General features: G+C 23.9%; 1 protein-coding gene across 3 annotated transcripts in view; it reads left to right on the top strand.

Moving 5' to 3' along the window:
* LOC112689394 (vascular endothelial growth factor receptor 1) overlaps positions 1 to 13,778 on the top strand; it is a 24,993-nt gene extending 11,215 nt beyond the window's left edge. The window contains exons 2-27 of one of the 3 annotated variants that reach the window (XM_025563091.1): positions 4,936 to 5,066; positions 5,131 to 5,302; positions 5,440 to 5,570; positions 6,275 to 6,440; positions 7,357 to 7,514; positions 7,601 to 7,787; positions 7,867 to 7,993; positions 8,063 to 8,244; positions 8,314 to 8,486; positions 8,551 to 8,695; positions 8,908 to 9,075; positions 9,139 to 9,294; positions 9,357 to 9,478; positions 9,539 to 9,707; positions 9,962 to 10,071; positions 10,140 to 10,290; positions 10,451 to 10,675; positions 10,745 to 10,877; positions 10,969 to 11,197; positions 11,259 to 11,384; positions 11,446 to 11,575; positions 11,651 to 11,732; positions 11,800 to 11,905; positions 11,983 to 12,184; positions 12,342 to 12,450; positions 13,570 to 13,778. In XM_025563091.1, coding sequence (XP_025418876.1) covers positions 4,936 to 5,066; positions 5,131 to 5,302; positions 5,440 to 5,570; positions 6,275 to 6,440; positions 7,357 to 7,514; positions 7,601 to 7,787; positions 7,867 to 7,993; positions 8,063 to 8,244; positions 8,314 to 8,486; positions 8,551 to 8,695; positions 8,908 to 9,075; positions 9,139 to 9,294; positions 9,357 to 9,478; positions 9,539 to 9,707; positions 9,962 to 10,071; positions 10,140 to 10,290; positions 10,451 to 10,675; positions 10,745 to 10,877; positions 10,969 to 11,197; positions 11,259 to 11,384; positions 11,446 to 11,575; positions 11,651 to 11,732; positions 11,800 to 11,905; positions 11,983 to 12,184; positions 12,342 to 12,450; positions 13,570 to 13,579 — 3,800 coding nt within the window. In that variant the 3' untranslated portion in view covers positions 13,580 to 13,778. Of the gene's footprint in view, positions 1 to 4,935; positions 5,067 to 5,130; positions 5,303 to 5,439; positions 5,571 to 6,274; positions 6,441 to 6,579; positions 6,719 to 7,356; positions 7,515 to 7,600; positions 7,788 to 7,866; positions 7,994 to 8,062; positions 8,245 to 8,313; positions 8,487 to 8,550; positions 8,696 to 8,907; positions 9,076 to 9,138; positions 9,295 to 9,356; positions 9,479 to 9,538; positions 9,708 to 9,961; positions 10,072 to 10,139; positions 10,291 to 10,450; positions 10,676 to 10,744; positions 10,878 to 10,968; positions 11,198 to 11,258; positions 11,385 to 11,445; positions 11,576 to 11,650; positions 11,733 to 11,799; positions 11,906 to 11,982; positions 12,185 to 12,341; positions 12,451 to 13,569 lie in introns of all 3 variants that reach the window. The other 2 variants (XM_025563098.1, XM_025563106.1) reach the window with 2 other exon arrangements.
* The last annotated feature ends 1,253 nt before the right edge of the window (positions 13,779 to 15,031 follow it).

The raw sequence follows: 15,031 nt of genomic DNA, 5'->3' as shown, positions 1-15,031 counted from the left end.
TAAGTTTCTAAACGTAATTCAAGCATTTTAGTATAGTTTTAAAAATATTTATTAATATATAATTTATAATAATAATAATAATTTTGGTTTCAGTGTTCAGTCACTTGCTCCACTCTGAGAGCTACATCCTCTTAGGCGAATTTCTGGCAAATTCAGTTATTATTTCACTTTCATCGAATTGCTCTTTTTTATTTATATTAGCTATAGCTAACCCATTCAGTCTGTTTTCCAACATGGTGCTTCTTAAAAAAAAATTAAGCGATTAAGTGCTGAAAACGTTCTTTCCGGAGTGAAAGAGGTAACTGGTAACGTGGCAAATAATTGTAAAATTATTTTAATGTTAGGTCGAAGATTGGTGCGATGAGAGAGTGAATCAAGAGCAGAATTCGGTGTTGGAATAGTATTTTGACTCCATTGTTACCTTCATATGAACAGGTCAGTTCTGATTGTAGATGAGGTATCATCATGGAGATCTTGGACATATATTTTAGCAGCTTTTATAATATTTTTATCGTCATACATATTTAAATTGGCCGGAATAAGTCCTTCAAGTGGCATAACATCAATAAGCCTTTGATTAAAACGAGCATCCATTGATTCTATTAAATAGTCAAGATACATTATACATATAAACACAGCCCATGGGGGTGGCTATAGCCCCCTTAGCCCTCCTTGGCTACGCCACTGCTCTTATGTAATATCTATATAGATATAAATATTGACAGTGAAAATAACATAAAAAATATAATTAATAGATTTTCTAAAGGAAAACAACAAAATATTAACTATGTATTATTAAAATAAAGTATATATACTATTAATTTGTAACACCATAATATTATGCTAATGTATTCCTTTAATTGTTATACGATTTAAATTCTTTCTTAAAGTTACAACTTACCATACAAACAGTAGCATATTTTCAGGGAGAGGTTCCCGGGTCTTGACCATCTAGAGACAAAAAGGTTTTAAAGTTACAAATTATTTGCTATGAAGATACAAAGAAAGAGAAGGTTAATTTATATTTAGTGATTGTAATATTGTAATATTTTTTGTTTATAGAGAAGATTGAATGGTTTAGTGATGTTATCAATAAATAAAAAAAACTTAATAACAACTAAAGAAATTATTATTGAATTCACCATACAAAAGACGTTTACCTTTTTTACTATAAATAACCCTTAAATTATATTTTTAATGATACTAGAATAATATAATTATTCATTCATACATTATATGTATTTTTTATAATATTATATAATTACTTAAAAAAATATTAACCCCCCTCCCCACGAAAAATTTTAGAATACGCCATTGCATATATATAACCTATTAGCATATAAATATATATATATGGCTATGCGCCCTCCCGTGAAAAATTTCTAAATCCTACCCTGAAACAATGTTTAATCTGGTAGTTAACCGAATCATATTGATTTTTAATGTCATTCATATAGTACTAATAATTATTTATAATTAAAAGTTAACATCGCCTTATTACCTATATATTTGTAATTTATGTTATTATATTAATAATAATGTTCATAACATATGTATAAAACAAAAGTAATACATAAAACAGGGTATTAAACGCATGTATGATAAATCAATTTTTTTAATTTTTTAGCATTTAAAATATATTAAACTGAGAACTTATTCAAAAACCTATTTCATATTTACGTGTATGTCGATTTTAGATATACTCGTATTTAGTCTCTACTTTTAGATTAGACATGACATTTATTAGAATCTACAGTGTTGTTTTATAACATGGTGTATTAAAATAGAATTTCTTTTGAATTCTAATTCGGGTACATACACCTTATTTAGAGATAAATCGAAATTAATTTATCGTAAGTACCTATTATTATTGTAAAACATTTTCAATTATTTAATCCTATTGCTGTAAAATAATAGAAATAAAAATATTATGCAAACGAGAAATAACATTATCTTATTCTATTTAAATATATTATAGCCAAGTCAGTACAAATCAATCGTATGTTGTACTTAATCTATTCGTTAAATAATATTCTCAATACTGTTTACAAAAATCAAATATTCAACAATTCTTTATAGTATCAAATGTATACCAAACCATGGTCAAAATTAAATAACTCCCATCTTCATCTAAATAACTGTGTACCATAGTATATATTTTATTCACAATTTATAAAAACATCCAAGTTATAAAAAAAAATCAATATAATTATTAGCATTCATTTTATAATATTTATAATTTATCTACTTTATAATATATTATAAAATCAATGGTTATATGTTTGTAGCTGAAAATTATGAGATATCCCTTTTATAAATTCTGAAATAATTCTGGCTTTATATTTATTGCACATGAAAATAATATTTTCTATCCGGTACTTATCCTTAATTTTTTTCAGACATAATTATCAGAAATTAATTGTTCAACTTTCCATTTATTTAAACTCAATACACATTACAATATAAATGTTAATAAATTATTTTAAATCAGTTAAAATACGGCTTTTGCAATTGTTTTGTTTACATTTTAAAATCTGAAATAATGATATATTTTTAAGCGATTCATTTTAAATTTTTCAGTAATGAATTGACGTATATCCGTAACAATTGTTGTGTCGCTGTGTATATTTTAAAACAACATAGATTATTAAATGTCAACTGGATATTATTAGTATAATATATTATCTTATCGTATTGTTGCATGATTTGTATTTATCAAAATAATTGTGATAGAAAATCAAAAATATTTAACAATTTTTTATTTTTGTTATTTTTAAATATGTGATTTATGTCGTTATTATATTAATATTTTCTTGATACATTAAGTCATTATTTCTATATGTTAAAAACTTGTTGTAAAAAAATGATTATATCTTAAACTTTTTTGACTTTATTATTCAACAATTTTCTATCATTCAGATGCGAAACGATATTTTTTAAAAAATGTTAATGATTTTAAATATTGTCTTGATATTATTACTTTTTTTTTTTGATTAACTATTAATGTATATATATTTTTTGTAGAATAAGTTGTTTTAGTTGTTAAAATATAGAACTTAAATACGATGTTAATTTAACCAACTACTTATATCATACTTATATCACAAATATCATAATTTATAAATATTTTATGCACTATAATGATGTAAATATTAATACAGTTAGTAGCTAAACTTCGTTTAGATTATTTTCTAATGTACTGATTTTTCGTTACTTTTAAGATGTAATATATTTATACATTAAAATTAAAGACGAATCAACTGTAGATTCCATGTATATTCCAATACCGTAATTATATCGTTAGTTATATACAGGGCTAGGATTTGTATGCAATAAAAAATTGTAAAATATGCATTTTATTTACCAAAATATGCATTTAAATTTTTATAAGTCAAACAAAAAAATATAGTTACGAAAAAAAATATTTATTTATTGAAATACAGTATTTATTTATTTTTTTTTTATTTTATTTTTTTTTTAATTATTTTTAATTTTATTAATTTAAATCTCTTTTTAAATCCTTTATTTTTTTTTATAAAATCAAGGATATTTAGTTCTTTACTTTATAACTTTTATTATAAAAATAAAATTTATGTTTGACAAAAAAATTAAGATCTATACTTAAATTAGCAGGGCTAGAATTAAATACGAAATATTAATATTAAGTTATAAATATTAATTACGAAATATACATATATTGAATAAAATATTAATTTTTAGCATTCTTATAATTGAAATATGCTATAATATTCATTTTATTCAATATATGCAATAATATGCAAAAACATGCAAAATTAAAACAGTACCATTTATCTCTTCATGAGGTTAGATGGTTAGGTGATTCGTGGACATTACTGAGAAAATCAATAATTAGAAGTCGCAAAAAAAACATGCTGTTGCATACAAATCCTAGCACTAGTTATATCATTGATTAATGTAGGTTAATACATTTTAATACTCATCTGAAAATCGAATCTATGAGTAAAAAATGCTATCTATTTTTAAAAAAAATTTTTGGGTGAAATTGAAATTTTAAATGTTTAAACAACAATGTTTAATCTATATTTTTATTTAATAGTAAATTCAAGTTGTTACTATTCAAGTACAGTTGCGTGATGAACAACGTTTGCCTAATGCAATTGCTTAGCCCTAGAAATCTATCAAAGAGATGGGTATCCTTTGGCTTATGTATTTACGAACATATATTGTTTAAATAATTTAATTAATTAGTTTATCGTATGTATTGGAAAATGATATAATATACACATATGGAAGACAGATAACTGAAAGGAGTTAAGTAAAATTCTATAGTACAAGAGAATAGTTATATATATATATATTATGTAGTAGGTCGGAGAGGGTAATCGGTTAAACTCGGTAAACTTTGCTATAGGGTTTGAAATATGCTTGCCACGCCACTGTTCCAAGTACTGAACTAATTATAAAAATAAATGTTTAATTTTGGATTTGTTTAATATTAAATCTATTATGTTATACAAATCCTTTATTCTATCTATAGTAATTATTTTATATAAAGAATAAAAAATATTTTAATATAATATAATTGCCTCGAGGGGAATAGAAAATACCTCATTTCGATTTTTTCCCTTTGAATATGATTTCAGAATGTAATATCAGTCCTTACATTCTTCTTAAAAATTGATAGTATTTTGTGTTACTTATAAAAAATGTAATGTTAATATTTTGACATACAAATACAATTAAATATTTTGAAAGAAGTTTTTATTCAAAAAATATAACTTAGATACCATATTATTATTATGTTCATATTTTACATTGTAAAAAATTGTAATATTTTCTATACTTTTTATTTTTTTCACCTCTATCATTTATATTAAATTGATTTAATTGTAAAATACTTCAAGCTTATTACATTATTTAATTAATATTAATGATAAATCAATTATATTTTAGATTTACAAATAGTGCCAGATGTTCCTGAACTTACCCTTACTTCAGGGGCTGATTTTATACTTCAGTGTATGGGAGATGTACCAGTTACATGGAAATTAGAGAAATATGATCCAAATTTAAATGTCAAAAAAGTATGGATTATTTTTATAACTTAATAATTGGTATGAATATTTGTTAATCATACATTTTGTATAGATGTCTTCTATCGATATATCACAAGGGCTACTAGCCAATAGCAGTCATATATCCCTGTTAACACTGAGTAGAGCGAGTTATTTGGATACTGGATACTACTACTGTGTTCCATTGTCTGAAACCTTGAAACTAGATGAACAAAATTCTAAATCAATATACTTATTTATTCAACGTAAGTATTTATGATAAAACTATTATAATTGATTTTTTTTTTTCATTTTCATTTGTATACATAATTTCGATATAATTAATATATATATATATATATTATTTATTTTTCTTTTGATCCTTATTGTGAAATATGTTTAGATGATACATATTTACTTGCGGTTCCAGAAGATTTAGTCATGTTATCTCCAAATGAATATGCTAATGTTATTATACCTTGTAGACCTACATCACCTGATGTTAATGTTACATTATTCAAAGATGATGAAGAAGTAATTTATTATAGATTCCAATATACATTTTTGTAACAAAATGGTGGATGTTCACTAAAAGATAAATTGCTTATCAAAAAAATAATTTATATTTACAATAGTCAACTATTAGCAATTTATATTAGTAGTTGTTAAATAAAAATTGTGAGGCACTTAATGTTTTATACATAAATATATATTCAATCTTGATCTATAAATTATGAATTAATTGTTAAAGTAACACATATTTCAAAAAAAATCGATTATAAAGATCAATCATTATTTACAAAATAATTTAATTTTTCTATTTCAGTTAAATGCACAATGTAAAATATCAGTGTTTAAGATGTAAAACCATGCTATCAAAATTATATATACATTTTAATAAAATAATGAAAAAATGGTTTCAACTATGAAACATTTAATATTAGCTTCTATGTGATTATAATATTCATTATTATTTTATTTAATAAAATCTTTTATTAATCTTCCTTCAAAAAAATGAATCATTTATGAATAGTGATTATGTGATTTCACATCTTAATAATATATATGCTAAACTTTTGTTTGTTTGATGTTCCATTTTATAATTTAAAATAATTAATTGCACATTTGTGAGCACCTAAACTAATCATAATAATTAATAATTATAATTTATGCTTGGATTTTAATAATTGCTATGTGAATTGAGTTAAATGTGTATGCCTAACATTTTCTTAATATAGTTGGTGCCTGGTAACTCATATAATGGCATGGAAGTGCATTATGACAATAAAATAGGATTTTTTCTCGGTACAGTGACAATGTTTAGTACAGGGTTCTACAACTGTCGTGCTGAATTGAATCACAAAGAATATATTCCAACATTTCATTATCAGCTTTTTGTTATGCGTAAGGGAATTTTGAATGTGTTGAATATATTTAAAAATTTGCTTAACTGCTATGGCTTTAAGAATGCTTTGTTGCAAAATTGTTTTATACATTTTGCTTGATACATAAAAAATATGTATGTAATGTATATATATTTCAGGTTACTGAGAATTTAGATTATGATGAAAAAGTAGGATTTAGTCTTATATCACCTTCAATAATAGATTCTGGTGATTACAGTTGCGAGGCTAACCGGAATAACATCAATGAATCACGAAAGTTTACTGTTTTTATTAATCGTGAGTTTGTAATGTTACTTACATGGTGTTGGGTTATTTAAATATAGAAAATTTATAGTCTTATACATTATGTATTAATTATACTAGTGTAACTTTTCATAATTTTTGTGATAAAAATGTATTCATAAAGTAATTTTTAACATAGTCTTGTCAATTTATCCTTTTTTTCAAATAAATTCTTAATTTTTATATATTTTTATTTTTTCTTATAGTTTTGTTTAAATTTTAGAAAGTTAGTATATTTATCAAATTAGTTCTAACTAGTTCTGTCATGAAATAAAAATATTCAAAGTTGCCCAAAAAAAAGTAGGTAATAATGAAAATTGAATTGAATAAAATATAAATTTATATATGCAATTTAATTACCTATGTATAATGTATATAGTATTGAGAAATAGCATTTTTGTATTAACAACAAATTATTTCCTAAGTAATCTAATGACTATAAAAGTTTAATTTTATTTCAAGTTTTATTTATTATAATTAATAATTGTTTAAAATAACATTATTTTTAACATTTGGTAGGTATCTACCAAATTGAGCTTCAAGTTGGCTTATTGCATTTAATACATTTTTTTATTATTAATTTTTAATGATAATAATAAGTATTGATAATAATTTATTATTATAATTTTTAGCCAAAATTCATCAAGTAGAAAAACCCTATATTAATAGTAGTGGACAATCAGATCATATAATTATTGGTCAAAATTTAAGTCTCAACTGTTCTGTAAGCATGGATATTGGTATTGGTTTCACATTACGATGGAAAGTTCCTGATGAACAGAAACTCAAAGTATGTTTTTTGTGAAATAAATTTAATAATATAATGCTATCAAGACATTTTATACTATTTTATATATTATGAATATTTTCCATAAGACTGAACATATGAAAATTGGCAAACAAAATTTTTTTAATGGTCTAAAACACGGAATCGGTAAAAGTGTTGGAAGTATTTTATTGAACATTCAAAATGTTTCTTCAGATGATGAAGGTGAATATATTTGTGAAGTAACAGTACATTCTGGACATACAAACCGTAATACTTTTAATCTAAAAACATTTAGTAAGTTCAAAATAAATTATATAACAATTATAATAGGTAATTAATGACTGTTAATAATTATTTTACTGTTTATTTTTAGCTCCTGATATGACTTACTTGAATTTGACAGTTCAAGGTGGTATTTATAAAATAATACGTAGGGCAGGGTACCAATATGTACAATGGATAATATTAGTATCAGCCTACCCGGCACCAACACTTGTATGGTGAGTGGGAACAAAAAATAACATATTACTATTTGTTTTAATATAAATTAAGTATAATTTTATTCACAGGAGAGATCCTGATGGAAGAGAAATAGGAAAAGAAAATATAGATAAAGTGTCAGTGGAAAATGACAAAAGTACCTCCAAATTAGTTATACGTGATTTACAACTTTATGATTCTGGTGTATATGAACTCGTTGCTCATAACGATGCACATGTACAACGAATTACTGTGACTCTATTGGTTGAAAGTATTTACTTATAACTTATTAATTATTTATAGTTTTTGTTCTGTGAAATTATTTTATTTTACTTTTTAGATGAACCATTTGTGGAAATAGCCAACAAATCAACTGTAGGAGAATTTTATGAATTAGGAAAAGTACACAGTGTTCAGTGTTATGTAGGTGGTTATCCTTTGCCTGGTGTTGAATGGTCTTTTAAACAATGTTCAAACTATCCAAATTGTGATGATTCTTTCATTAAATTATCAGTAAATTTATATAATAATATATGTTTGAATGTACAAAAATTAATGTTATTTTTAAAAATTGCAGAGAAATATGTACAAAGAAGTTGTATTTAAAGAAACATTTCTTGTATCAACTTTAAATATTACTGCTACCGAGACTGGAATATTTTTGTGCAATGCAACAAATGATTTTGGAAATTCTTCTGAAGAATCAACATTTTTAGTAACTGGTGAGCTTGTAAAATTATTTTATTTTATATTTATTATTATTATTTCTAAAAAATATGTTGAAATACTAATTTTTGTTTAAAATAAAAAGTGCTCAAAAAAATATTTGAGTTAAAATTCAAGAATGTTATAATGTATGTATATATACAGTTAATAATAATACTTAGAATTTAGTATATCTTATTAAATTATTAACCTTAAAAATGTTATTTAGATTTATCTAAGGGTACTTTTGGCTTGGATATCAATGGACCACCATTGGTTGTTGATGGAGATAATGTGATAGTTGAATGTGGTGCGTCTAAATATTATTATCAACAGGATATTAAATGGATACATCGAACATTAAATAATATAGAGATACCAATGCAAAACACTGAGAGTAAGTTCATTTTTTCTACTAGAAACTATTTTTTTTATAATCATTTTAAATCTTTTGTTTTAGATATTAATATTACCAATAGTACATCCAAATTTTCCCACCGCTCATATTTAACAATCAAAAATATTACAAAGAAATTTGATGGAGAGTTTTTATGTCTTCTAATTGAATTAAATAAGAAAAATGTAGTAACAAAATCATATAAACTATCTGTCAAAGGTAACTTTCTGAAAAAAATACCAAAATTATACTATATCTTATAAACTGTTATATAAAAATAGATTCATTTCGTCCAGTGATTTATGAATCATCCAATTCTAGTCTGGAAATCAAAACAGGCACTCCAGTGCAATGGAAATGCTATGTACGTGGTATGCCACCACCAACCATTTCATGGTTTCTTGTAAGTAATATTGTTTAAAAATTTAATTATTTGAACTAATAGATTTATTTTTTCTTTAAGAATGATCAAAAGTTGTTCTTCAATAAAAGTGATTCAAGAATGCTTTTAAAAGATAAAAATCAAACACTTATAATACGATATGCAGCACTACAAGATGGAGGGTTGTATAAATGTAATGCTTCAAATAGAATTGGCAGTGTCATTGCTACTAATACGTTGTCTTTTCTTGGTATGTTTTAAACATTCCTTCAGGATATAATTTTTTAACAAGACAAAAATATAGTTATCATCTTAAATTTTGTAATTATTATTATATATGTACATGATTGGAATATTATAAATAGTTAAATAATTTTTAATACTAAATATATATTTTGTTGTCATAGATTATAATCTTTTTTTCCATGTTTCATCATTATGTTTATTTTTGGTTTATTTTAAACTATTATATAGTTAAATTCTTTGTTGTTGTATGTTCTACAGACAAACCTAAGGACCATGAACATTTTGGTTTCATTGCTTTCTGCTCTGTGTTGATTGTACTATTGGGAGTTCTTATGATAGGTTGTGCTACACGTTTAAAGCGAGAAAGGGTAATGATTAAAATTTAATTTTAATGTAATTTCCTTTTTTTGAGCTTGTTATATATTCTTTATTATAGAAATTAAGAAAAGAATTGGCCCTAGCTGGTCTGTTATATTTTGAAAATGGTGCTGTTGAATCCTGGAATCCTGATTTGGGAATTGAGGAACAAGCAGAACTACTTCCATATGATAAACGATGGGAGTTTCCTAGAGATAAACTTAAACTTGGTAAGCAGTTAATCGAAAATATTTTGTAGTTTATAATTTTATTAGTTTGATTCCAAAAAGTATTTATTATATAACATATTAAATAAGATTAATATTAAAGATCAAAAACTGATATTACATAGTTTTTATAAACTATGACAATAATTATTTTATTTTTTAGGTAAACAACTGGGTTCAGGAGCATTTGGTGTTGTTTTTAAAGCAGATGCTATTGGTATAATTGATAGAGATACAACAACTACTGTGGCCGTTAAAATGGTAAAACCAAATACAGATCCATCCCATATTAAAGCTTTAGCATCTGAATTGAAGATAATGATTCATCTTGGAAGGCACTTAAATGTAGTTAATCTACTTGGAGCTTACACTGGAAATATAAACAAAAGTAATATCAATTTTTAAACTTAAATATGTTTTTTAGAATGTTTATTAAATAAAAATAAATATATTTTAGGAGAGTTGATGGTGATTGTAGAATATTGCCGATTTGGTAATATTCATCAGTATCTGTTAAAACAAAGGAACTGTTTTGTGGATCAAGTGACACCTGATGGCTATTTAGATTATAATATTAAAACAATATCAAAGTAATCTAAGTTAATGTTTAATATTTTCTACAATTTAAATGCACTAAATGTAACAATTAATACATACATTTATATATATTTTTTTATTTAGAAATCCTTACTATGAAAATGTTCCTAATAATAATTGTGTCCCAGAAAAACCTGATGATAGTAGTACTCAAATTGGCTCTGATGGCTATTTGGTAGCTGATGAACCTGAATGGCGTTCCAATTATCGAGGAGATTATAACAATTTAATTATTAAGCCATTATGTACTCATGACCTATTGTGTTGGTCCTTCCAAGTAGCACGAGGAATGGAATATCTGGCTAGTAGAAAAGTATGTTTGTAAAATTAAAATTAAATTTTGTATATATTTAATTTTTATATTTGTTTTCAAGATTCTTCATGGTGATTTAGCAACAAGAAATATTCTGCTGGCTGAAGATAATATTGTAAAAATATGTGATTTTGGATTTGCAAAAACTATGTACAATAGTGAAAACTATAAAAAACAGTCAGCTAATGTATAATCTATATTATTGTGTATTTTTACATGTGTATAAAATGAGTTTAATTACGTTTTAGGATCTCTTACCTGTAAAATGGATGGCAATTGAATCTCTTCGGGATCGAGTATTTTCAACTCAGTCCGATGTTTGGGCATTTGGAATTGTTTTATGGGAAATATTCTCACTAGCTGTAACTCCATACCCAAGTAAATAATATTTTATGGTTATTTTATATTCATAACAATTTTGAAAAATGTATAGATAAAATTATTTTATTTTAGATATTCAAAAATTCAATGAACTGTTTGAAAAATTAGTTGGAGGATATCGAATGGAACAACCGAAATATGCCAATTTTGATATGTAAATAACTTATAAACTCTTATATAAATATTATATTTTTACAATTTAATTTATTATTTATGTTCAGATATAATATAATGTTGGACTGTTGGAAAATGAATCCTATGACAAGACCATCATTTACTGATTTATCTGAACGCTTGGGTGATTTGTTAAAAGATGGTACTAAATCAGTAAGTAGATTTACAATATACTTCTGATCTATATAATTTTAATTGATTTGAATAACTGAAATTATATTCATCCAAAGCATTACATGAACTTAAATGAGGTTTATATGAGAATGAACACTGAAGGATCTCCTTCAACAGACTATTTAAGTCTTTTGACTGCACCAACTTATTTGAATTGTTCAACTGTATCAGAAAACAATTCAAACTCATACCCAAATATTTCTGAACATTCAGAAACCAAAGAAGATCTAGAATTAAAACCCATGCTTTATAGTTCAGGTTAATAAGTTTTATTTAATTTATTTCTGCTAATTTTAGTTATTGATTTTCATTTTTTTTTTCTGCTTAGAATTTTTTTTTTTTATGGCTTAACATTGGTATTCTTGGTAAAAATGAATGAGTTCACTTATCAAACTGTATTTTGTGTAATTTTTAGAGTGTTCTGATTACATAAACTTAACAAAACCATCATATTTCTCTAACCCAAATTATGATGTTGTGGATAAATCCAAAAACTATCCGTACTTACAATCACAGTATCCAAGGTATACATTTCAAAACTCGCTTACTAAAATTTTCCACTACAAATTATTTGCTTTTGTTAATTTATTAGCTTTTAAATTATTCTAAAATCTACTATAAGATTTTTTGCATGTAGTATGTTTTATTAGTTTTAAATATTTTAAACTATTAGCTAACAAATTATTCATATTCTTATTTCTTATTTCTTATTTCTTTATTCAACCTTATAAATACTTTTTTATAAAAAGAAAATATATTGGAAGAAATAATTTTTATTGTTGAACTATTAAAATTCACATTTTGACACAATTTGAGTTTGATGTTGAATTTTAAAAAGTTTTTGTGTTATTCATTAATATATAATATTTTAAAAGCTTATATTCTTACTCTGTCCGCTTAAAATCTGGTCGCTAAAAAAAATTGTACACAAATCAATTTCTCAATTTTATAAAATAACATTTTCACGGATATTTTATTTTAGTTATTGACATAATGGTGTAAACAATTAAATAATAATATATTATGAAAAATATGCTGTTCTAATTTGTTATTTTTTGTAGTTTTTTGGAGTGAATTGTAAATATATTGCCTTTTACACATAATTAAACAAAACAAGTTAAAACAACTTATTTTTGTAATGCTCAATAATAATAAATCAATAATTGATGAATTTATTATGTATAAAATTAGCCTACTAATTATTAGTATTTCATTTAAAAACCATAAAAATAAAACGAAATTGCTTAACGTATATGATGCCCATAAAATTGTATTTATAAATATTTTGAAAGGAAATAGAGGCATGTCACTATAAAAACTATAATTTGTCTTAAATATTTTGTTTTTTTAAAACCTATTTTATAGGCAACTTCAGAAATCTCACTCAATGAGCTCAATCAACTGATCCAATGCTCCTTTATATTGTACATGTGTTATTAAATAATTAATTTTATTTATGTACATATCTTATTTGTTATTAATAATATGAAGTAATACACTGTTAAAAAATTAATGCTGTGGTTAACTTTATAAAATTAATAAATAAATGTATATAGTGTATATTCTAATCTCTAACTTATATCATTATAGCTTATTATAATTTGATATATTTTTCAAAATTTAATTACAACTATTTATTTTAGCTATGTATGATTCCTTAAGAAAACCATGAAGAAGTACAATTTTTCTGACAAGTAATTAATATCAAGGAATTGTTACCATTTTTGTATATTGTTGCTGAATCAAATTATTTATCTATTTGATATTTTACATTACTCAAATATATACAGGGTACAACTGAATTAATAAAAGTTAAAATAACTTAATCTCTTAATATCTTAAATTTATAATTTTAAAACTCCTATAAGTTTTCCTTTTTTTTTAGTTTTATTATTTGGCAATCATTTTTTCAATATTACCCAAAGTATAATAAGTATTTTAGCATAAAACTAGTCAATAATTTATTATATACATTAAAATTTAGAAAAAATGTTTTGTAGTGATTAAAATCATTTTTATTTTGTAGTTAAATAACTTATTGCATACACTGTATTTATAATAATTTTGTTTAAAAGTATTATATTATTTTAACATTACAATGAGTATATTATATATTATTGTTTTCTATAAACCATTATTATTTATTTAAATTATTTATATTTTGTTTGTATTGATTAATTATTTTGAAATGTATAGTTATTTATTTAAAAACTAAGTTTGTGTACCTATATTATTTTTGAACAAAGACTTTTTTGCTACTTTTGTAGGCAATTTCTCATAATTTGTTTTCTTTGTTATTTGTCCTAATCACAATACCTATTTTTTCCTATAGAATTCCTAAATGTATCTATAAAAATGCTCGGAAATTGTATACCTACCATCAACACTGCTTCAGATTTAATATTTGTATTTTATCATACATATTTACAACTAGTTTCTTAAGACAACTAGCTAACTTGATATCAGTAATATGTACATCCAAAATATGAATCACTCGACAAAAGAATATTAAAATCCATTAAAATTTAAAATTATTAATCATTAAAATCCCATCATGATTTATCTTTTAAATATGTCTTATAAGATTTAATTAATTTTTATCGATTTTTAATTTTGTTTTTTTTTATAACTAAGTTTCTTAAATAAAACTGGTATGCTATTAATGTTATGGTTTATTTACAGTTTTTAACAAAATAAAATAAATTCTAAAAATTATTGTTTAAAAGTACCTGTAATGGACCTTTAGGATTAACTGCATAAATAAAATAAAGTTAAACCAATAAGTGGACTGTATACTTTATTCATTTTATTGTCTTGAAGTTACTTGCTGAACGCAATAAATCATTATTTTCAGCATTCACCTAATATCTTTCCCACATAATTTATATATATATATAACCCCAGCCTTTAAGTCCACCGAAATATGTTGAGCGAAGGGAGATGAAATACCATTTGACACCGATATTTGTGAGATTTATTTGTAGGTCTTCCTGTAGTTGCTTTGGTTGAAATCAGTGGCGCACACAGGGAAAGTCAGGGGTGTCGACTAACACACCTCAGAGAATTGGTGGATGACTAGTTCTGTGTGAACTTGTATAAATATTT

Source organism: Sipha flava, unplaced genomic scaffold (genome assembly GCF_003268045.1).
Source record: "Sipha flava isolate LNK unplaced genomic scaffold, YSA_version1 111_pilon_pilon, whole genome shotgun sequence".
In the NCBI taxonomy this organism is placed as follows: domain Eukaryota; kingdom Metazoa; phylum Arthropoda; class Insecta; order Hemiptera; family Aphididae; genus Sipha; species Sipha flava.
The sequence above is the reverse complement of the archived record's forward strand: the minus strand, read 5'-3'. Positions and strand labels throughout refer to the sequence as shown.